The sequence below is a fragment of the Homarus americanus genome, unplaced genomic scaffold, assembly GCF_018991925.1.
Source record: "Homarus americanus isolate GMGI-L3 unplaced genomic scaffold, GMGI_Hamer_2.0 scaffold45299, whole genome shotgun sequence".
In the NCBI taxonomy this organism is placed as follows: Eukaryota; Metazoa; Arthropoda; class Malacostraca; order Decapoda; family Nephropidae; genus Homarus; species Homarus americanus.
Window position 1 is genome coordinate 814,609 of NW_024753650.1, and position 24,237 is coordinate 838,845.

At 36.3% G+C, this 24,237-nt stretch overlaps 1 protein-coding gene across 5 annotated transcripts; it reads right to left on the reverse strand.

Annotated features, from left to right (window-relative positions):
* Positions 1-530: 530 nt before the first annotated feature.
* LOC121855413 (histone-lysine N-methyltransferase eggless-like) lies at positions 531-22,337 on the reverse strand. 5 transcript variants are annotated; one of them, XM_042350320.1, is made up of 24 exons: positions 21,547-22,208; positions 19,330-19,397; positions 18,726-18,874; positions 17,801-17,958; positions 17,426-17,581; positions 16,468-16,568; positions 15,679-15,732; positions 15,052-15,234; positions 14,701-14,927; positions 13,808-14,007; positions 13,436-13,635; positions 12,479-12,563; positions 11,461-11,573; positions 10,866-11,005; positions 10,039-10,246; positions 9,196-9,363; positions 8,652-8,791; positions 7,353-7,530; positions 6,709-6,856; positions 6,038-6,214; positions 3,030-3,290; positions 2,300-2,460; positions 1,615-1,845; positions 531-1,577 (listed from the first exon to the last, which is right to left on the reverse strand). In XM_042350320.1, the coding sequence occupies exons 1-23, from the start codon at positions 21,833-21,835 to the stop codon at positions 1,639-1,641; spliced, it is 3,771 nt and encodes a 1,256-aa protein (XP_042206254.1). In that variant the 5' UTR covers positions 21,836-22,208; the 3' UTR covers positions 531-1,577; positions 1,615-1,638. The 5 variants fall into 5 exon arrangements, with proteins under 5 accessions (XP_042206254.1, XP_042206258.1, XP_042206253.1 ...); XM_042350324.1 differs by lacking the exon at positions 21,547-22,208 and adding an exon at positions 22,241-22,337 and having other exon boundaries at positions 531-1,845; XM_042350319.1 differs by having other exon boundaries at positions 531-1,845.
* Between the last annotated feature and the right edge of the window lie 1,900 nt (positions 22,338-24,237).

The following is a 24,237-nucleotide window of genomic DNA, read 5'->3' on the forward strand; positions in this document are numbered from 1 at the left end:
AAGCAGATAGAGTAATAAGGTACTGTAATATTTCAGGTTAAGGTTTGTGGCCAATTGTACCTATTCTTAAAACTTAACATGAAATATTGTTTTTTTAAGTGTGATCTCGCAAAGTAATTTTTTTCCAAGCACGTTTTCCTGCCACGATGCAATATTGCTTGGTAGGTGCTGATCTAATTCCTAGCATTCACAAACTGGTGGGGTACTGTATTCCATCTCCTTGGCAGGATGCTAGTTCACTGAAGGACTGTACCCCCATTGGCTTGTGCACCTGATGGTGTAATAATTTGTCGAGTGCATGAGGGTACTGTATAGTTTACATATTGGGTAACCCAATGTTCCAGTCCAGTTGGTAACTGAACTAGTGACCATTTGCAAAGCCACATATTTGGTATGACCAGAAAATATATCTAACCAACCTTGTAAAATCATTTGAGGCAATAATTCTGGAAAATATTTTTAGCTTTACACTTGGTACAGATCAAACTTTCATTTTATAATGAGGTATATCAACTTGCAAATAAACTGCATTTAAAAAGGATTTACTTTATTTTTGGAAGTTTCATAAATCTTGGACAAAATAGGACTAGCTATTGTGGTATAAATGAAGACAATCAAATTTATATTTATATCTGAAAATTTGTAGCAATGAACAGTCATGCTAAAATTCCTCCTATTTTGCTCATAAAAATATCAAAATACTGCAATAATACAGTAGGACTGATGGGTATGAGGGGGCACTACAATATATTAAAGGAAATACAATGTTTATATTGAATCTTTTATATATCATTAGTCCTCTAACATGAAAGCCTGGGTGTTTTAATGTTCTTTAATAACTGAACACCCTACTGGCAGTTGGATCTACAAGTGCACCCCTCCCCCAACCTGCCATTTAGAAATCTGTCAGTGCACATTAGTAAAGGTATTAAGCGCACATTATTCTTCAAACATTATAACAAAATAAAATTTAATCATGATTCCTGCTGTTCTCGACCTCTGAAAAATCTTCAGAAATTTTAAAGGACAGTTTCAGAAGGAGTGGGTGTAGGACATCAGTGGTGCTTCCTGATTTCCAACTGCGTGCCCATCTTAGATATTCTGAGAGGTTCCAGTCCTCGTCAACCTTCAGCAGGAGGAAGCTCACAGTACCTCCAAGAATTTTTATTTATTTCACATTTAACTTACCCTCACTATGGCATCTAGTAAGAAATCAATGCCAAGTGATTACTCTAGGAAATAAAGTGCAAGCTGAAAGTGACACAAACAAAGGAATTTCTGAGTATCAACACTACAAAATCTGTGGACCATGATAAAGTGATGTGTGAGTGGTATTGCCAACAACAGTCTTATTTCTGGACCAATGATTACAGAAAAACCCAAACAGTTTCAAAACTGATTGAAAACTAGTTAAAAAAAACCTGCCAACAGTAAGGCTGCCTATAAGTACATAAAGTGTATCCAGAAAAATCAGAAATCTGGAGAGTTGAGTCTCAAGCATTGTAGATTCTTGAGGCTGAACAAAATGATTAATTATACAGTGTTAATTTAATCTTCAATAATACTTCAAGCACCACAGGAGATACACTGCTATGTATTTTTATTTTTTTTAACGAGCTTCAGTATCAGAAAAACACATTAGAGTAATCTTCCTCGGCACTTTCTTGCCCCACAGTAACAGTACTTGACCTTGCCCGGGACACTGTCAACCTCATAGTTGTAATCCCAGGTCAGTTCTGTGCCTGCCCGGATGTTACTTATGGCAAAAAATGCAACCCAGGGGAATCTAAGGTCATGAGTATCCACGAAGACATTCTGGACAAACACGTTGGGTTCACAGGAATGCTGGGGAAAAATAAGCATTATCAATCAATTAACTATGCACATTTTCTTCATGTTACTTTAAAAACTCTGTAATATATATATATTTAATTTGTTACAAAAATTATGACCAAGGGGCTGAAAATATCAGCATTTTGATTTGTGAAGAATTTTTTTTTTTAATAAAAGAATCCCTTTGATGAACACCTTAGATAGTATATCTAACACTGGTTTCCCAGGAGCTCCGTATAACACAAATCAATGGTTTCTGCCGGGACTATGCTGCAGGAGAATGTTGTGGATGTGGAATACATGGAAATTAAAATTAATAAGTTACAGGATACTAAGGCTTTTGAGCTCTGTATTACCTGTTTACTATGTTCCAGAGATGGGCACAATTGTCAATTTAGTGACCCTATAAACCAATCTGGAAGATTTTGGTGATAAACATAGACCCCAAGGTGCATAACATACTTACATTGAGAAAGCGGCCAATGTTGCCAGTGTGCTTGGCATCCATGATGTATACAGCTTCATCCTTGCCAAAGTAATCACGGACACTTTGGTTTGGTCTAACCACATTGGCCGAGGCTAATAACTGACTCGGTACAAAAGTCTGTGGCCGCCGCTGTTTCTCATCTGACAAAAATAACGGGAAAACTGATAATAAATTGCACCAGAGGCAGGATTACCTCAGCCCCTCACACAGCATCATTGGGGAAAGATCAGGGCAGAGATAAAAGGATTAATGCTTCACTGAAGGTGTAAATTAGTAAAGAACTACCCTAGGTTTAAAGATATTTTGTATGGGTTACCAGGAGAGTCATAATGTCCACGGGGAAAGAAACAGATTTGCAGGAAAAAAAAAAAGATTTCTCAGGCAATCACTTAGGGAGAAAAACATCCATTAATTAGATTAAGAAAGACGGGCAGTTAATGGGTTGACTCTAGCAAACAAAATAACTTCCATACTTTGACTTTGGGGTGAATATATTCAGTTAGGTCTAGGAAAAAAAAAATATAAATATGTAAGTTCAAAAAGAAACGAATTAACTCCTAGTGATACAGTATCTCAAAGTGGGTACGGTATTCATTTTTTTAATACTGTTATTAATATACATTACTATTGGCAAACTTAGAGCAAAAACATATGACTTTTTTTTACTTCCTTCTATGCTGACATTAACGTTACCACTGTCTACTCTTACCAGCCTCATCTTCTCCCTCATCTGATTGATCATCTAAACCATCCGAAGACTCTGACCCGTCTCTTTTCTCCTCCTCCGCCGCTTCATTAGACTTTTTCTCTTCTTCCTTCTCCTCCTCCTTCTTATTCATATTATCATCTTTTTTGTCTTCCTTTTCTGCTCTCTTCTTTTGACTTTTTCCATTTTCCTTTTTCTTGTTTTTTTTATTGTTGTCTTCATCTGAGGCAGCAGCCGAGCCTGACCCACTACCATCTTCCTTACCTATACAAGTGACAGTCACCATTAAACAAAATATACAGTAAAATACATACTGCACATGCATAAAAATAACTAATAAATATATTCTGTTTTATACTAATTACAGTAAACTAACATATACATGTACATACTGTATGTTTAAAACAAAAATGCATTGGAAAATGATAAAACAAATATATATTGTTTTATAATAACAATATTTATATGTTTCTAAAAAAAAAAAGTAGCTGATTAAAAAAAAAATGTTCAATTCAGCTACAGCCAAAAGAACATGAAGTAGATGTCAGTATTATTATGATACAGTAATAGTCGGAGGTACAGGGTACAAGGGCTAAAATGCGCTACAGTATTATACAGGGGCATTGCAATAGTATGTCCTGATTTTAAATGGTTATACTGTATATTAAAATTCAAACATTCTTTTTCATTGACCTTGTCTACAAGCAGAACAGAGTGGAGTCGCAATAATTCGTGGGTTAGGTTCCAGAAGACCGTGAATTATCATATTGTGAATTATAATTTAATTGATTTAAATGGAAATAATTACCAGTAATTTGGTTCTGGATGCCAACAAATATACAAACTGTATCAAAACTGCTTTAATAAACACAAAACATTGTACATAATAAATCAAAAGATACTGTACAAAAAGTAGTTCTACACTACATACAGTTCCTTCTCTCATAATCATCCTCTGGGTGACACCAATACACCAACATTGAGACAAGCAGCATGTCACTGGATGGGACTGGTGGCGCCTCGCTGGTCAACCAATCGCATTCCATAAACAAAGCACTGGGAACTAATACGACGCAATAGCCCATCTGGGGTTGAGTGTGGGATTTTTTTATTCTCATAAAATTGATTATTTAATCAGACTGTTTTATTAACCCGGCTCCAAATGAACCTAAGTGCTGTACAGTATATACTCATATATAAGACTATCTCATGTATAACGTGAACCTTGATTTTGGGGGAAAAAAAAATACAGTACTGATTTTTTCACGTACTTTGTGTATAATTTGACTCTAGTTTTTAAGAAACACCAGGTATAATCCTAGACATATTTTGTAGCAAGACACCAGATTCACCAACATTTCTTGGCTCTGACCACCACCACAAAAGCTGATGCAATGAACAGTGTTAACAACTCTGAAACTGAATTCCCACCAGAGTTACCAACTCCTATTCATAAATTTTGCTAGATTCATCCCTAAGAGTAGCTTTAACAGTATATTGTAACACCAAAACTTAATATTGTAGGCATATATAACAAAAACATATAAAAAGTAATGAAATAAAAAAAAAATTATTGAAGTTAGTGTAGCCCCCAGCTGGGACACTGCCTCTCTCCCTCCCCCCAGTGCCATGGGAGATATACAGTATAATAATGGTCGGATGTCCCTTTATAATGCTCCCAATTAATGTTAATTTCCAAGGATATTATTATTATACCCTACTGTATAAATAAACTTTAGTAAAGGCACCAAAATTTAAATATTTTTTATTACCAGTACATCCTGTACTGTAATTACTGTACAGGTATTCACATTATGGTGGATATTATCAAAATGTTTTATGAATAAGATATTCAACTGTGAGGAATATTATAAAATAATATAATTCAGTACTTGTACTGTTCCATTAAATGTAAAGAATAAATAAAAAAATAAATAAATAAAATATGGCATTGTCATTTGGCTGCTTGGCGATGAAGTATTTGTCAATCATTTCACTACACACGGGAAACAGCTCAGAACAGCTAAGATCCCACACTCTGTTGACCCCACCCTTTACCCGCTGAGCGTGCTGTTGCATACGAAGTTATGTTATTTTATTGTATGATAATTAGTTCGTTCATTTTTCACTGCACATTCTGCATGTAACCGAGTAAAAAAATATGAAAATTACGTACATAAACCCAAAATTATGAACTGAAAAATAACTATAACATAGCTCACAGCTCAGCCTAGGTGCAAAAAGGGCTAAGGGGATGTGACTACAGTGATGAGTCTATGTTGGCAACAATGCCACCAGCGATGTAAACAGAAGCAAACAAAAAGAAAATTATCCACAAATCTTCATTTGTAACAGGTTTTGTAGATTTAAAGTGGCATACTGTATAGTGAATGAGGTTCTGCTCTTTGTGTAACAACATAAAGAAAGAATCTAAAGGTATGGAAAGCAAACCCAGGTTAAAGGAGCTTACTGGTAGGGTCACCCTACTGTGTACATGTACTGTACTGTACCACGCAGCTATCTTTCACCATAAACGATCCAAAGAAATGCATGAGTTTTAATCACTCAAAAATACTACACATACAGTATATGTATAGTTTTTGCATAAAAATTTGATCATAAATACTCGCACTATACTTGAGTATATACAGTACTATGGGAAGTATGGTGAAACTGCATAATGATGTGTTAAAGAGGTCAAGGGAGTTGTCCTCTCAGTCCAGCCACTCACCAGCCCTACCTCCCACCACCTTTCCCACACAGAATTCACTTCCCACTTCACATTTTCCTTATTTTATAGTTTTATATTATATTTTCTTTATATCATGTCACATAAGAGCATTTAAATGATATTTCCAAAATTTTTATGGTTTCTTAAGTAAATAAACAAGACGTGAATTCGGAACATTCGACCGCGAAAATAAAAGAGGTAGTACAGTACCCGCGAATTTATGAACGTGAATTTGTATTTTGAAAATTATCGCGACTCCACTGTGGTCAGTATTACGTACCAATATCTGGTAGTAGAGTTTTCTTGCGCTTGGCACGTTCTTGAAGACGAGCAGACTTTTCCCGCTTTGCAACTCCAACTTTTCTCATGTGTGATGGCTGATTAAAGTCGTGATCCTCTTTGGGGTTGTCAACTTCATTCTCACTGTAGAAACCATCACTTTCGTTGGAGTCCGATCCTGTAGTCAAGAAATTATCTCTTAGAGAATTTTCTATGACAAAATGAAATGCACGAGCTGGTCTGTAGTCAGTTGTGCAAGGGCAGGGATATATCCAATGGTGGATGAAGGCCTCTCCCCCTTAAGCTTCTACAATCTCCAGTCATGAGCCTTTTCTGCACATTGAGGACCGGCAAATTTCCTGATTTCATCTATCCATCTAGCGCCTTCTCTTTTTCCGCTTTTTTTAAATCTCATGGCATCCAGTTGAGAACCTCCTTCACCTGTTCTTTCAGCAATATGGCATTCCCACTGCTGTTCAGGTTCCTGTGCCCATACAATATCTTGTATTCTGGTTAGAGATTTTACCCATTTATTTTCTTCCTTGTACATAAGTTTTATGCCCAACATACATCTTTACCACACCGACCAGTGGATACAGTGCTTACCTCTTGTCCTATGGGTGGCTTAAGATCGCTGAAAAATATTTTAGAAGTACTTAAATCAGCACTTACCCAAATTTCTATCATCAGGCTGGTAATTGTTTCCATTATCATCATCAGGATTGGTTGCCTCTTCTTCATATCCTTCTTTAGCATTCTCCATCACCTCAATATAATCCAGCTCAGCATAGTAGTCATCTCCCCCATTTATTTTTCCTTCCTGGCAAATTTTAAGAGATTTAGTTCCTCATATAAGGATTTATTCCCCTTAAATTATTCTCAACTGATTTTCATATAATCTTTTAATATTTGGAATATTCTCCTTGACTGCCTAACTGGGTGTGTGAATTGACAAGATAATTCCAAGATGGCTGACCTATAACAGCCAAATGGTGCAGTGTGAACATGTTAGATGACACAACTGTACACACTTTTCGACTGATAAAAAGGCGTTAAACTTAATGACCAAAGGCAACAAATGTGAAATGCATGTAAGCTGCTAATACTGAGGGTTTCAATATCACCAACCAGAAGAAAACTTGGAGTCTGTGTACTGCATGTGAATAAGGTACAATGAGAGCAGAAAAAAGTAAATATAAAAATTATGAAAAGGAATAATAAAATGGCAAGAAAAGTTTATAAAATGAAGCCAACATTTTTTTAACGGTTCTGATCTTCCATAAACATGGTATTGACTAAAGAGTGAAAATATATACCTCATTAGCAATAGCTTCATTTAACATCCTGCCAACGTAGACGCAGATAAAACCTCCTCTCGGGATGTCGTGGAGTGTCCGAACACCCCAACCTCGTCTCGCTGTCTTAAATAACTGAAGTTTTAATCTCAGCGGGTGTTGTACGACACGGTTCAAACAATGGCTACTGCACTTGCATCTGTAGTTAAAAGAAGTTCACTGCAATTAATAATCATCATGTACTGCACACTTTATTCCAAAAATTTAAACATGCTAATGAGAAGTCACTATTTTTTTTCCTTCTGTTATAACACGAAAATAATATAACAGACTTTGTCCATTACGTTCTCTGTACGTATTACCTTAGCTTCAGATTGCCATTATCTTTCTCTCCTCCCCCCCCCACCCCCCACAGGATCACTTACAAATTCCCTTTATTTACTACTGTACTTAACACTACCACCTACATCTCCATGGTGGCTTCAGACCTAAACATCAGCTTTGATCCTTTGAGGAGTGAGTTTTGTAGATCCAGCTGTGTCCAGTATACTGTACTGACATTTTGGAACATTCCCCAAAATGGGGGACCGATCCTGAAACCCAACTTTATTTATTCATTGAGCAACTGTACTGTATATGGCCAGCAGAAGTATTGAGGTTGTTACCATAAGCTTGAGCGCTAACTTGTGACTGGGATCTAAAATTAAACAGAATATCCTTCACTTTCATACAAGAGTCCCAGAGGATATCAACTTGTTAAGAAGGAACCCACACAAGCAAGGAAAATGCCTGTGAAATGATGATGATGTGCAAAAGAAGAAGAAAGTTTTTGAGGATTTAGCTGTGAGACCTCATAAGATGTTCTGATCATCATATCTGACATCAGTTACGAAGTGCTTAGACCAGATCACCTGAGAAATTCTACTGATTCCATCCACTGTAAGTTCCTTATCAACATCATTAATCTTAGTTACATCTCGTCTCAACAGTGTTTCCTTTACCATTTTATTCCTCTTCCATCTTGACATTTTCCACGCCTCCCTGTCACAAGAAAGATAACTCCACCTCCCTCTCTTCTATTACATTCAGAAGTTGTTCAGAACACTTTTCCCCATCGCCTTTTACATAAATTGAAAAACTAAACCTTATTATGGTTTTATAATTACAGAGTATTCAACATTATTGATACACTTCATGCCAGTCTATTTTAAGTTTTGAATTTCTATGTTATCTTTGGCTCTCCAATATCAAAGTACAATTTGACACAAGAGATATTTCTAAAAACTATTTACTGTACTATACCTGCCTGTATAAACTCACCTTGAGTTACATTCATAAATACCACTCTGAACTTGTTCAAACAGTCGGCGATAGTGATAACCAGCACTATCGTTCTCATGCCGCTCCAGGATGCGAGTACCCTGTATCGTCAGCTGCCAGCAAGAACACTTAGATTTGTCCTGGAGAGAGAGAGAGAGAATTAGTTATCCTACATCAACCATAGCAGTGCAAGAGTTTAGTATATCTACTTCCTTTTCAGCATTTCACTAGTGACTATGCAAACAAGAAGAACCAAGTGAGAACAACTCCGAAGCCATATTAAAGTCTATCAGTCTCGTCATCTAAGTATCTTTATTCTTCTTCCACTTTGGTGAGAGGTAGATCAATGTGTACAGAAACCTCATATTATTAGCGTGGGTTTACTTTACTAGTATCATTAAGCAACAGCAGTTCTCTAAGCTACCACAAAACTAAACTAAATTTTAGTCCCAAGCTATGACAGCCTAATGGTCCTTAATAACTTCAGAGAAAAGAATGTCTAAAAATATATTGAGAATCCAAACCATGACTTTCACAAACTCACCAGACAGTCATCAGTGCAGTCACAACAAACCAGAAACTCAGGATCTAAATTCAGAGGTACATGTTCCGTGGGGAGACGTACATTACAGTACGTTAGCTGTTGAGGAGGAGTATCATCCAGGGAGTTCACACATGAGATTGGGACATTTTCTTCACCTTTAGACAAGTCCTGAAAAGAAATCAATAAGATATTACATGATAAGACAATGAATTGGCCAGCAAAATTTACACTCTCAACAACTAAAATTCAATACAGTGAATTTCATGTTGAATGGTCAAGGATAACCAAACACTTAACCTCAGGGGAAAAAAAGCCTAATCATGGTGTGTTTTGCCAGATGACATGAGTGGCCTTAGGTTAAGTCCTGTTGCAGTATTTCAGTGTATACCTGTACAATATATGAAATAATTATTATCCTACTAGCCTTAAAATTCTCATACCTTATGCATGAGAATTATTGTAACTACAGCAATCTTAGCAGAAATTCACTCACACATCCATGTGAGAATTGACTCTCAGCACACTTGAAAAGCCAGCAAGAAAGGAGCCAGACTTTTCCTGTGGCACCACATCTGAATAGGGGAAGAAACTGATTTGCGGGTGATGAGTAATTTAACTGAGACTACTAGTAATGGGTGGAGTACCATAATGGCAAAGTTCTAATTTATGTCCTGAAAAACTGCTGGAGTACAAAAAGTGGATACTCTGCACTACACAATTAGATAACTGTGCAGAGTTTGAAGACATTTGAAAAGAACCAACATAGAAAGAAATGTCCCTAAATTCAACCCATACAAGTAGCTACATGCTAGACCTTGCTACAGTTATGTGTTGTATACTCACCTCAATGTTCAAAATCTGTTTAAATGGCTCCCACTCATGAGATACATCAATAGACAACTCATAAGTAAAGCAGTCAATCTCCAGTCTGGATTCTGTTTCTCGGAGGTAACGAAATACTTCCTCTACGGAGCGCAGACGCCGGCCACACGGTCCTACATAATATACTTCGTTTTTGGAGGTAGTCTTGCGACGCTGTTTCACAATTTGTCTGTGAAGGTAAGTAACCATATAAATCAAAATTTTCAAGAAAGTTCTCAATGCACTTTCTTTTCCCACACAACTTTGTAATTCAGTATGTCACTCTCAGTTCTATTTGCAGATACAATCACTACCAGATGTCTGTTTCAACATCTCACTTCCTCCATTCTATCTCCATTCAAGATGACATTCATTTCTCTCTGCCTCCCTACTCTATTCATCTAAATTTCTTTAGCTGACATTCTTTATAAAATTTCTCCTGCTAAACATACTGTACTTTCACTTTTGTTCACCGACACTTGCAACTTTTCTTCTGTATCACCCACTAGCAGTGTTATCAGCAACCAGCAACTGACTCACTTCCTACTTGCATTCTATGTCATTATTTGCCACACTTGCACCTATCTCTCTCTTATTCTTTCAATAATTTCCCTTATTATCCCATCCATGAAAACACAGAAAACTAATACCAACATTATGCATCATTAATGTAATTCAACATTAACTGGGAACTAACCCCCTCTTCCCAACAAACCCACTTCACTTACCCAACAAATCATAAAACTCCCCAAATTGCTTTCACCAATGAGCAATGTTAACTCGTGCTGATAAGTATATTTATTATTTACCTGTGCCAAGAAAACAGGAGTGGGTAGAGGAGAGGTGAAAGGCCTTTGTGTTTATCCATACTGTCTCCCTGAGCACCAAGGCACTTGGCTGCACACACGTGTGAGATAAACTTTAGAATCCTTTCCAGGAAAGAATGTTTCTGTTGGGAAAGACAAATCATGAGAAACAGAAGTCTATGATATATAAAAGTAAAGGCATTTACATATGAAGACCTATTTTAATTCAAACTGCACATTAAGAGTAAGAGGCAGTGCATTTTGAAAACTTTGACAAATTAAAAGTTCTTAGTCATATTCTATTGTGGCTTAGAATTTATATACTACTGTAATGGGAATATTCCATACCAATACTATATGATTAAATTTAAATGAAAGTGGTAAGTGAGTGAGAATACAAGATGTCAACACAGTTCTGGCTAGGTAATTTCCCAGCCTGAAATGAAAACCAAGCATCCACACAGTTTCCTCAAACACCTCCTAAATAAGATAATATGTCTGTATATCAATATCAAGTACTTAAGGACCTTCAGGAAAATACTCAGTTAGGTATCTCACTTTTCTATATCTTGAGTGAACACCTTCATTTACAACTTACATTTGTGAAGCCTTTGGATTCTTGTTCCACTCTGATTTGTACTTCCTTAGGTGGTGTGCCTGGTCGAGAAGATGTACTCTTTCGTGCAACAGACCTCCTCTCACCAGTTGTTTCTGTAACCGCAACATATAAATATCCATTATAATCAAAAGTATCAGAGGCAAATAATTAGCAGTTCTATTTCACAACACTATATGCAATTTGTAAGCAGCCAATTCTCTCCACTGTGAGGCATTATGGTATGTCCAAGAGACCATAACTCTGGACAATGTCGAATTCCCTCTCTCACACAAAAGAATTCCTATCATTTCTTTACCTCCTTACATGTAAGTGATTGGAGAGAATTATGCAGTCTACCCTGGTGAAATATTTCCTTCTCTTAAGGTTATTTTATATATCTATTACCTCACATTCCTTTTATCATAATTTTTCTTTTCAATCCTATGTTGTGGCAAGGTGGAAGTCAATCTCAATCTAAGACTCTTCCTTCAAGTGTCATCATCCATTCACTCTAACTGCTTTGAAAACTCCATTAACCAGTCATTATCATCCTGTTTAATCACTCACATGCACTCTCGATACTTGGACGTGCATATCCACTCACATACTTCTGGCATTTCCTCCACCTTACCCTTTTCCCCACCTTCTGGGTCATCCTCCTCTCCCTCTGACACACTCATTCTTCACACTGATATCTCACTTCCCATTCTCTCTCTGTATCCCCACCACCCTAACAAATCCTGGTCCATTCCCTCCCTAAATCTTTGTTCAGTTCCATATCTCTTATCTCAATTCCCTGTTTCTTACACTGGACCATCTTAAGTATCATATTTATCATCATCATTAGCATGTTATTCAACCCGTGTATTGCTCACACGACGGTCACATCTAAATGATTATTTAAAAGTAAAGGAATTGTCAAGAAAAGAATTATTATACTCAAAATCAATAAATAAATAAATGAATAAAATAAATAAATAAATACTGTAAATAGAAATGCATGTCTTAATTTACTTACCAACACCAGGAGGCTGTACAAATTTACCAGGCACAGCTGCGTCTGGGTCTTGGCCTTGACCGAACGTTCCATACTCCACCACAGCCTGGAATTTAACCCTCCTGTTATTCCATTTGTAAGTAACACGTTTAGAAATATGAGAAACAGCTACACGGGGTACAAAAATAAAGATAAATAACATGTATAGTGGAAGATAAAAATAGAAAATATATACAGTATCTGTAAAATTGCAGAATGAATGAGAAAATTTACTACATTTTAATCCTTATGTGTAATAGACTGGGAAGACTAAACTTACAGGTGAAATTCACAGTCAAACAAAGACTTACTGAAGAACAGAGGTGTAACGGCTGAATCTCACCCACAACAAAGTTGTGCCGATATCTTATATGCTCTCTACACAGTACTTCAGGAACTGTGTAAATACTATGAACCAACAAACTTCAGGAATGGTGTAAATTTAATGCTATACTGTACATGTCACACAGAGCGACCAACTTCTAAGATTTCATACATTTGCTTTTTTTTTTAAATGAGTTTTTATCAGAGAAATTGGATCTCACTTAAGATGAGGAACCTTTGCTTATTTCACCTGATGATTAAACACCTCAATGCAATGTGGAAGGAATAGGATAGGATAAGTTAGGTTAGAATTAGGGAGTTTATTTATCAGGTGCAAGAAAGCAGGGATCCTAAACTTCATGAGATCTATAAAAATGATGTACCTGAACCTTTAAGAAAGTTAACACAGGAGGTTTCCTTATATAAAGTACATGATTATTAAACTTTTATCACACACAGGGAATAGAACTGGAAAAGAGAATATTGATGCAGACCTTAAGAGTTGAACCGACAAGTGACCTGTGAATATCAATAAGGAACTCATGTATTTTGTATTATAGGAGTCCTTTGTTACACACGATCTTTAAGCAAAAGTTCTCTCTAAAAAAACCTCACCCTTCCTGGGATGGCTGCCGTACGTCTCCTGATGGTTCTTAGTGGCTGTTCAGATTGTGCCTGAATATTCAACTTCTTGTTGAAGAGTGGACTTAGTCGAGTCGACCCTCTGTAGATCCATTCTGACCGTCCATCCAAGGGAAAGAACATTTTGACTAGTGACCCATCAACCTCCTTGACTTGGGCCTTCCACCATCTTCCTGTTAGAAAAGATTTGTATTGTTAATGGATGACATAAATCAATCAATGTCTCAGTCCTAACACATCCAGATTTCTTAAGTCATACTGTATTCAGGCATGATCACTAAAACTCTACAAGTCAAAAATTAAATACTCCGTCTAAACATTAAAATATGTAAATGTAATAATCACCATTCCACTCTGTTTTGACGTAGTTCCACTTCTGAAGGCGTACCATGGGTCTCTCTGGGTACATTTGCAGGTACTCCTTGATGAATTCCCGAGAGTCAGAGGATACATCCTCCCAAGGGCAAGCAGAGCTTTCAGTTACAACTCGTATGTCAAAGTGAAGTACATACTGGGCATATCCGTCATCAAAGAAGATCAAATATCTGAAAAGACAAAACATTTATCAGTTTGTCATTGCTTGTTCATATGATATACAGTGTCTCACACAATGTTCCACCAAACTGCAGAGTAGCCTAAACAAAACTTCATCTTGATAATATGGTTGCTGTACATCAACTCACACTTACAATATACCATGATCATGTCCCCAAACTTCCTTGTGCAATGTCTTCCACTTGAGGGTTTTCCTCCAATTAAGTATCTGCAATCACTCTCTGCCACCTAACCTCTCATTTATTTACACCAAAGAGAGCTCAGGCTCTCAACTGGTTCAGCCATGTTAATATTGTTATTATCATCCACTCTGTATCTGTGTTTTTCTGGCTAAATAAACTGTTTCAATTCAATTCAATTCAACAGTTAAGTTCCTATAATAATATTGACATATGGTACCAGGTCATGACTGATTCTCTTAAGAAATACAGTACAGTACTTGTGCCATATATGAAAAAAATAAATTATTTCAGTCCCAGCATGGTTGACTTTTAACCTATATTCAGTAGTATCTTTTCCCTCATGTGTGTATGTACTGTATGTATGTGTGGTCAAGGATGAATAAATGTTCTTTAACAAACCTTATCACATTACTCATTAAAATAGTGTATCATATCATTCTTAGGTGTGAAATACAGTAAAACAGACTAGATAAGGCATACATGTGGTAAAGGAGAAGTCACCTGTATTTATTAGCTGCAGTAGGAATCTCAGCCACCACACCAACATAAAATGAACCAGAGATTGTAGTATTTTTGGGGTCTTCATCTCTGTACTTCGCTATAACACGAGTGCCAACTGGGATACGAGTCGCACAGGGATTAATATACGCGAGTTGACGACCGGGCATGACCCTTGGAAGACCTGAACCTTTGGCATTACGGTTGTAACGGATCTTGTAAGTTGTATTCTGAAAAATATAGCAAACTTTCCATAATAAGAGCCTTTCACTAAACTGAACATTAATTAAAATATAAAAGCTTCAATATTTAACAAAACTGGAAGATTACATTAAAAAGTTTTTTTTTACTAACCCTTACCTTGACTTCTCGTTTTTCCACCTCGATAACTTGTGCCTGGACCCAGCGGGCAAAGAGGGAGTACTTCATGGAGAACACCAGTTCATCGGGCTGTAATTCCCAGCGATGCAGAGGTCCAACTGGAGGCAGGTTCTCAGTGGGGAAATATACAGATGGTTCTGCAATCACCTCTCCGGTCTTTGGAAAGAAAACATAAAGTAGAAAGATAAATCAGAACACAAAGTGAATAAGATCTTACTAAATATTCTCTGGTGTTGACTTAATATCTATGTATAATCATCTTTACAATTTCTTTGAATTATAATCAGAGAATCTTGAGTAAGTAAAACAGTGAACCAGCAACCTAAAGTAAGTCATTGGTAGTGAAAGGGATCAATAATGGTGCAACCAATTAATTTAAAATTACACATGAACATATCTAAATGAATTTACACGATAAAAATACATAAATATTTAGCTAATTACCCATTATAAAAAATACAGTACAGTATAGGTATTTTCACATGGTAGCAGACTACTGTCAACAGGGTAACACAGAGTAATATTTACAGCAAAAACTGTTAACTGGACATAAAAAATTATTGAGTTGAATAAAGCACAAAGAGAGGAAACATCACTCACCCCATCCTGCTGTAAGATGGTGCTTGATGGCCCAATATCCAGAGCAGGTTGCCACTGTAACAAAATGCTGTTAGTAAACTAAAAATGCAGCCTTTCCAACTACCTGGTAGATAAATCCAAATTCACATCTGGATCCACCAACTGCACAAATTTATGGCATGGCATACACTAAAAAGCTGAAGGTCAACTTCAAAACCTTCACCTTGTCTAATTAAAGGTTAAATGTAACTAAAACAAAGTGGCATATGCCAGGACATTGTAATAATAATATACAAAATCTGAAAATTATGAAAACCACTTATCCCTTTAAAGTATATCTACTCAACATGAGATGAAAGGTACTGACAGTCTGACCATAAGCATGGAAATGAGTGTAAGAGATCAATGCAAGTCACATACTCCTGATCTGGGTACTCACTTACCTCTCAGACAAATGGAATTGGATCTGAATCTGGATGTGTTTACAAGAGAACACGGACAGGCTCTACCCAGGGGGTGTGCAGGGGGAGTAAACCTTGCAGGTGACTCATGAAGATCGATACATCATAAAAAGGCTGTTTCTTTATATAAAAAAATTGATCTTGTTTTTATCAAGGAATTACCCATGCTATTTTTGGCAACAGATAAGTGAAATAACTTGCTCTTTCTTCTCTTACTAAGGTATCAATCTTATTCCAAATGACTTGTGTGAATTCATGTATCATTTGCTTTACCAAACAAAGATACTGCAAATGACAAAACACAAAATTGGACGTTTCTCTAATGTTACTAAAAATAAATCAACAATACCATAATTTCTGGACGGAAGTTGTTGTAGAAATCCTTGCGAACATTGTCAAGATCAGCTTCAATTTTTGAGTACTCTTCTGTATGTAATTTGTCAAAACCCTCTGCAAAAAATTAAACTTATATTAATCAAAATCAATTTAATAAAATGATAAAAAAACAGATCTGCCTTTGTTTACCGAGTTCAATGTTACGTCAAATCATCATCAAGGTTTCATGGTTATTTTCTAAGCTTGCATGGTTTCACTTTTCCTGTATAATAGTACAAGGGTTAATAGGTACTGTAAATGTTCTTATATAATGGCCATAAATAGTTTTATTTCGTGCCCAATGAACCACACTCAAGAAAATCTGAAAAATTCTCATAATCCAAATCCATCTTCCCTAGAGTATAGAGTATAGTTTAACAGGGAATTACTGTAAAATTAACTAACCCTGGTGCATAAGACTGATGGTCAGCACATCTCAGATACAGTATACTCTTTATAAAGATGGCATATGACATATACTGTACACTCGCTCCAAAAAGTATCTGAATGATTTTGTGTGAGACAATATGACACAACAGACGAAGGATTTCGACAACCCTACCAAGACAACAGGAGTCACAGTGCTCACTTCAAAATTTATCGAACCCTTCCATCTACTGTACCAGTAATTTAACTTTAAAATTACAGCAAAATGGCACAATGAATTTACAGTATGTGGAGAATAACAATTCCACGCTTTAAAATAGTCTCAACTATGGTAAGCACTGTATCTGATGTAATGAAACTAATATGGAAGACTGAGTTACAAAATACGATGTCACGTCCTTTGCCATCGGCCTCCACAACCAGCAGGAAAAAATTCGATAAGCAGACACAAATTTTCTTCAATAAAAAAATGCACATGAATACGAAGAAGGTATAAAAAAATATTAACAAGGACCAAAAACGACCGTAATAACCCAAATCGTTACCTTGTACGGCCAAGAGTCGCTCCTCAAGATGCTTAGTGCCTTCTGTGATCTGTCTATCCAACCCCAACTCCCGGGTTAGTTCAATGATGGTTTCCTCAAGACTCTTGCCATCGTCACACTCATATTCATACTCGGATTCTTCGCTGAGGGTACCACCTAAAACAATGATATAGAAAAATGGATGAGAATTAGATAGATAAACAAGAAAGGATAAAATGGATGAGCGAGAATTAGAACAATAATAATCAGGTGTAAATAAATCATAGGACAAATATAGATAAGATACAAGGAGAAGATTTAATGCTTAACTGCACAAATATGTTTACCACTATGTGGTTAATTACTACCAGGTAACAAGATACACTTGAAACTTACTGTCAGAAGGATCGGAGTCAGAGTCTGTCAGCACAACAGTCGTTCTCGGGGGTGGCAACTTCTCCGCCAGCAGTAGTCGTCTTGCACGCAGAGTCTCGACCAAAGAATCTTGTTGAGACTTGGCCTCGCCCATGCAGTTGTAACATACTCGCTTTTTCCTGCAAGATGACATAATAAATACAACAGTAGTATATGAAGTAACTTCACCAGGTATTAAACTATGAATTGATTCCTATATGGAGTTAATTAGTCATCAAATGTTCAGAGGGTTTAGTTCTCTCTCATAACACTGAGAACTAGAGGTAACTAAATGACCTACTCCACCCACAATGAATTCACTGAGAAGCATACTGGTCATCTGTGTTAATTTTTTTTGGGGGGTGGGGGGTAAATATTAAAAATTAAAGAGGAATACAAACTCATGATTGTTACAGGTCACTAGTCTTATATAGAATAAATATTACACATAATTAGGCATATTTTTTTTTACATATTTTAAGGAAGAGCAAAAAATAAAGGTGAAAAGTAGCTCCTTGTAGCACAATATAACCTAAGTACACTAGGGACATGAGATGTGATGTGAGGAAGTATAAAAAACAAGTTTGAAGGCCAAAAGAAGGGACTCCCAACCTGTTGCTGGCAAGCACCACTGGTAGTCTGGCGGTGTTCTACAATGCTTATATGAACACTGGTGCTCATAAGCGACAGGTTGGGAACCTCTGCCCAAGATAAAATTTTCTCATACATATAGTACTGTACAGTACAATATAAGTCCTGATCATTCTAGTCAGTTCTGTGTGACTAAATGGCTACCTAAATCCTAATACAAAATTTAAGTTCTCATCTACAGTATATTACAATAAATATGGCTTAAAAAATAGCTAAGGCAATATGTACATTACAATGAAAAAGTAATGAAACTTACTTTGGATATGACAGCACCCCAAAATATCGACGGATATATTCTTCAGCACGAATTAAATCTTTCTCAGTGCGACAATCAGAGTTTAAACAGCGAAATGGCCTCTTCACACCAGAAGACGTTTTTCTTTTGGGTATTTCTTCTATTACAACCTAGAGATAAAATAGGGATTAAAATTTATCTGGAACTTATTCAATAACTAAGCTTAACTTTTAGGTATCAAAATCTTGTATTAAATTAATTCAATCACACACACACACACATAAACCAACTTTTCCTACACAGTATTCTGGTGTTGCCCTCAGTTCCGGCAATCAATTCCCCCTACAGTAGTTATTTAGACAAATGCCTCATAACTTAGTGATCCAACAAGATCCCCAGCAACATGGGCCAAAGGGAACTAATTCCTAAAGAGTCAAACCAAGTGCTAGTCGATAAGGACAGCATCAACCATGAAAAACACACTACAGCACCACACACACACTCACATCTGATGCCAACCTAAAGGAATGATATTAAAATTATAACTCACAGAAAGAAGGAAAATAAGCTCACCCTCTAACTTTACCAGCAATATAATACATTAGCCGGACACATCTAAACTTACGTCATCATCTGAGAGGTCAATAATTTCCGCCATGGTCCTGATGATGCTTGAACTAAATTCAGAAATATCTGAAAATAAAAATAAGTATGTTTCAATTTACTATAAAATTACACTCTTATAAGACTTTGGGTTTGTATACAGTTTTCAATATTTAAATCCACTCTATAGACAAGTTGACAACCATCTATAGTCAACATGACAGCTTATGTACAACCTCCAAAATGTTATTCACTCCTTAAATAAATGCTATTTATGCCGAAAGACTGCGAGAGGTTGAAATTTCCGACCATGGCCAGGGGTACCATGTTGGACCTGAAGTGGATCTGTTCAGACACACAGGAATGCTTGTATTCTCCTAACAATTCTTCCCAGTCCCTTATTATTTATGAAATAGTCTCACTTATATTTAAAAAGATAACATCATTTATTTACTAAGAAATTTATATGTTTGTTACAATAGCTCAGTATCATTGGATAATATATTTGCTTTATGTATTTTCTCATTGAGTAACAGTGACTTAAAATTTCAAAACTATTTCACAGGGATTATCAATCATTCTACTGTACTTAATTATACAGTACAATATTTCAGGTTCGTGAACATTTCATGATATCATTATCGTTTCAGCCATCCAGCAAATTTTAGGTTAGGTTAGGATGAAATTATGTTTTTCCGATAGTTGCTGATGTTCAAAACACATAAAAAATCATCAGGAAAAAAATCAACTTCCAAATAGGTGGATGACCGTAACGATAATTTTATCCATTTCAAAATATATAGTAACAACATAATTTAAAAGATTTCTCTAAACTTTTGCAATAAATGCTGACCTAAGCTTTTACTTCCCATTCTCTTTTTCACTCCATTTGCTCATCATTACAAAGGGATATCTCAAATATTTTATTGCACAATTCCAATTCACAAAATAATATATACTTTTTAACATAAAGAAAATTAAGTTTTGGTATCAGTTAAAACTAAATCAATCACATTACACACCAGTCAGTGCAATGAGCGATGCAGAATATATAGATATACAGCATGCAATAACAGGTAAGAAAAGGAAAAAGAAGAAAATACCATTTCAATTTTAGTTATGTACTGTATTTAAATTATAACTACCTCTACAGGCATGTGCTCAATTACCCAGTACAGTACCTACAGTTCCTTTCCTCCCTGTTGTGTTCATTATGCTAATATCAAAACTCACACAAACATACTGTAATACTGTACTGTGATGTAATTTGTCATGCACTGGCCAAAATTTTATAATTGGCAATAACTTTACAATGTATACTGTAATTTCTAGTGTCAAGTCTTTATTTTCTAAGTTTTGACATTTTATTCTTTAGCTTTCTTGATGAGGTGCTCAGATTTTGATTTAAAATGCTCATCCTCAAAGACAGACGGCACCACTGTGCACTACAGCACCTCAGTTATCCAGGGAAATTAGAACACCTTCAACTGCCTAGCTTACACAGTACTACAGATGGGCAAGGGGTGACTTAATAGAAATCTATAAACACCAAAGGACATTACTGGCAGATGCCTGCCCCACTAGAGGTCACAGATAAAGGTTGGAAAATTCACAAGTTAAAAGATTGTCAGGGCAAACTTTTTCAGACTCTCAACTATCAATAGTGTATGTACCTTGTATATACAGGGTGTGCCAATAAAATGTAGTACCTAATTTTAAATACCTGTGATTGTAATTATTTAACATATTTTTGTTTTGGTTGCAGATAATTAAAGGAGACACTTGGGAGTTTACGACAATATGGTTTTCACTAAAGCACAAAAAGTAAAAGTCGTCGAATTGTATATGAAACAAAATCTGTGGTACAAACCCAACATCGCTACTGTTGTCCTTTTAACGTAAGAAGAGCGCCAACATCAAAATCAATTCACCTTATTGTGACCAAATTTAAGGAAAACGGAACTGTTCACAACCTAAATAAAAAAGCATCAGGTAAACCATTGACCACAAGCACACAGGAGGACATTGACGCTAGGCGGCGCTCGTTGGTTAGCCGGCCACGAGAAAGGCATCGAAGGCGTTCACAGGAATTGGATCTAAGACCAACGTCCCTGAGGTCCTTGATCTGCCTGATGCCCCTATATTTACCCCAAATTATTATTACAAAATGTTCAGTATTGCTAGTTATTTACACCAAAGAAGAGACTTGATCGACACAACTTTGAATAACTCAACTCACCTTGTGATGATGGTAAGCGTAGTGTTGGTAACGCGCCTTCTTTGAGTTTTATTTGTGATTTTGGTGGTGGAACCCCAAGTAATTCATATTTGAGATTTCTCACATACGCAGTTGGTTCAAAATGACGACTGCATATCCGAGCAGTAGCAGTATTGATGAAGTCCTTTCTCTTGCAGAGGTTAACCCACTTGCGTTTTAGTTTTTTATCATTAGGGAATGCATGAAAGCGTATCTCCCCGCCTCTTTTGAACAAAGAATTGCACCCATACACTGCACAATTAGTGGGCATTTTGACACCTGTTGACACAGAAACGGCTACAACCGGGCAGCCTCTTGACCTGTTCACACTGTGACGTCATGCGTGGGCTGGGTCGCATGTTGGGTCAGGTGAAGGCGGAGCTCTTTTATCGACCTTAATTTTAACATGAACGAACCACTGCACTTTACGCCCCCGAGCCTAACTTGACTATTACAGATTGTACTAACGCCCAAATGATTTGTGGGACCTTCTAAACATTATATCGTCCACTAGTGATTACTGAGGGTAACGCCGAGGTCACTGCTACTGGACACAAGTTTGTTTACGCTGATGCCTCCTTGTTGAGCTTGTCCATTATTACGTAAGCAAACTCAATACCAAATTGTCTGTCATTTTAAGACATTTTAAGACTTTACTAGTGTCACTATGACTTACGTGTTACATACTGTTAGTTATCTCAGTAATAACTTGTGTTGTGTCTCTCAGTCGACGCCGCCGCAGGCTGCCTCAGGCTGCTCACACACTCGCTACTTTTGACCGAAACTTTAATTATGAAAGTAACTAAACTCAGTTGTATTTTATGATTTTTTTTTATATTTATATATATTTTAAATATATAAATTGGAAGATTACTTAAAAAATAATTGTTCATAAATATAAATCAATATTTTTTTATAATATATAAATTAATTGAAAAACGAAAATTAATTAATAATGAAATTAATGCATTTATTTGTATCATTTCATAAGTCTATACATTTAGGATTTTTTCCTATTAAAATCACAAAACCTCTTGCGTTTCTTCCCCCTGGACGAATGTAAACAACAATACACCGACTTTCAGTGGGATGAGGAACCCAGAGAACACTGTTAGTGGTGAAAATGGTTGTCAGGGTGGGATATTGATGTTAATAATGGCAGTTTTATTGACTTGATAATGAAGACGATGATCATTACAATAATAATTATCATATTCATTCTTTGCAAGTTGTCTTTCACCGCTGCGGCCGTGGATTCAAAGCCCCGGGATAAATGTGGGTGAAGATTCGTTTTGTGACATAACGGAAATTTAATAACCATAACAGGTTTTGTGGTGATTTGAACTATGACCATAATCTCCGTGAGAAATGCTTGACAAAACTAATCTTTACCCAAATGGAAGAAGAAAGAGAATTATCTAGTGTGACCTTACCAAACTTCATTCATTCTCGTGTGTCTACCTGTGCGCATGTTGGTTGTTTTCCATAGTTTAGGATTTGTTTCTCCCGAGCTGCAGCTTTCAATTCAGTATTTCTAGATCTAAAATAAATCTGTCTGAACATGATCTTCAAAAATCTAGTCTTTTTATAACTGACTATATTAAGTAAAGACTCCCTCCCCCCATGTTCGATTACTATTGATATATCGCAAATAAATCCATATATAACTGTTAAGGATACCTGTTTCCGGCTCACTTTAATCATGAATGTCTGTAGAGTTATAACAGCTTGAGAATATTGACTTTCAAACTACGAGTGGAAAAAAACGTTAAAAATAAAGGCTCGAAGTCACAAGCCAGTCTACGCTTTCGGAGAACACATTCGCCACGACTTATCTTTTCCCTAATTATGTATATCAAGAGACACCAAACATATAAAGCAACGGATAATACGTATAATAATGACCATTTTATAAAGAACAGAATTAAGTGTAAACACCACAGCCTGAGAACGTGTATCTTGGAAGAATGTGGTCGCCAACCCTCAGATATGAGGACGGTATTCTGAAAGATTTGTATATCATGGGCTGGAGCTTTTCGAATAGTTTTCTTCTTCGCTTGCGGTTCGATTAAAATCGTTTATTTATTTACTCCTCTTTTTTTTTACTTTAGCTGTCACTTTAGCTTGAGAAAAAATAAGAGAAGGGATATAACAGTGAAAACCGCTTAACCGCTGTCATTCACTGGTAACAGTAAGTACTGTCGATGTTTTCCTTTTTTCTTAAAGTAGAGAATGTCAAATAGCTGTGATGCATATGACTGTACAAGCCGGTCGGTTGTTACACACCGTTGAGAAGTACTGGCTCCTGAAGGTGCATTAATCATATTTCAGTGTTTGTAAAGTTTGGACTGAAAGGCGCTTACATTTGGTGTTGTCACATCTTTATCTGGCAGGTTATTTCTCCCCCATAAGAATTTCTTACAAAAGACAGTAAATGTAGTTACGGGAAATCTTGACAGATTGGAGGAAGGCAGTGAAAATGCCAAAATGGAAAGGTAAGGGAGGCACAAGGAAACCAGGCATTAACATTGTTGGAACAAATCTTAAATGAAAGACTTGAGAGGTTGTAGAGAGTAAGAGAGAGAACCAATATTAGCAAGGGAAGAGGTACGTTCGCATACAGTGAATTATATACAGTATGACAAATGTCCTCCAGTTTTAAAGTACCATTGT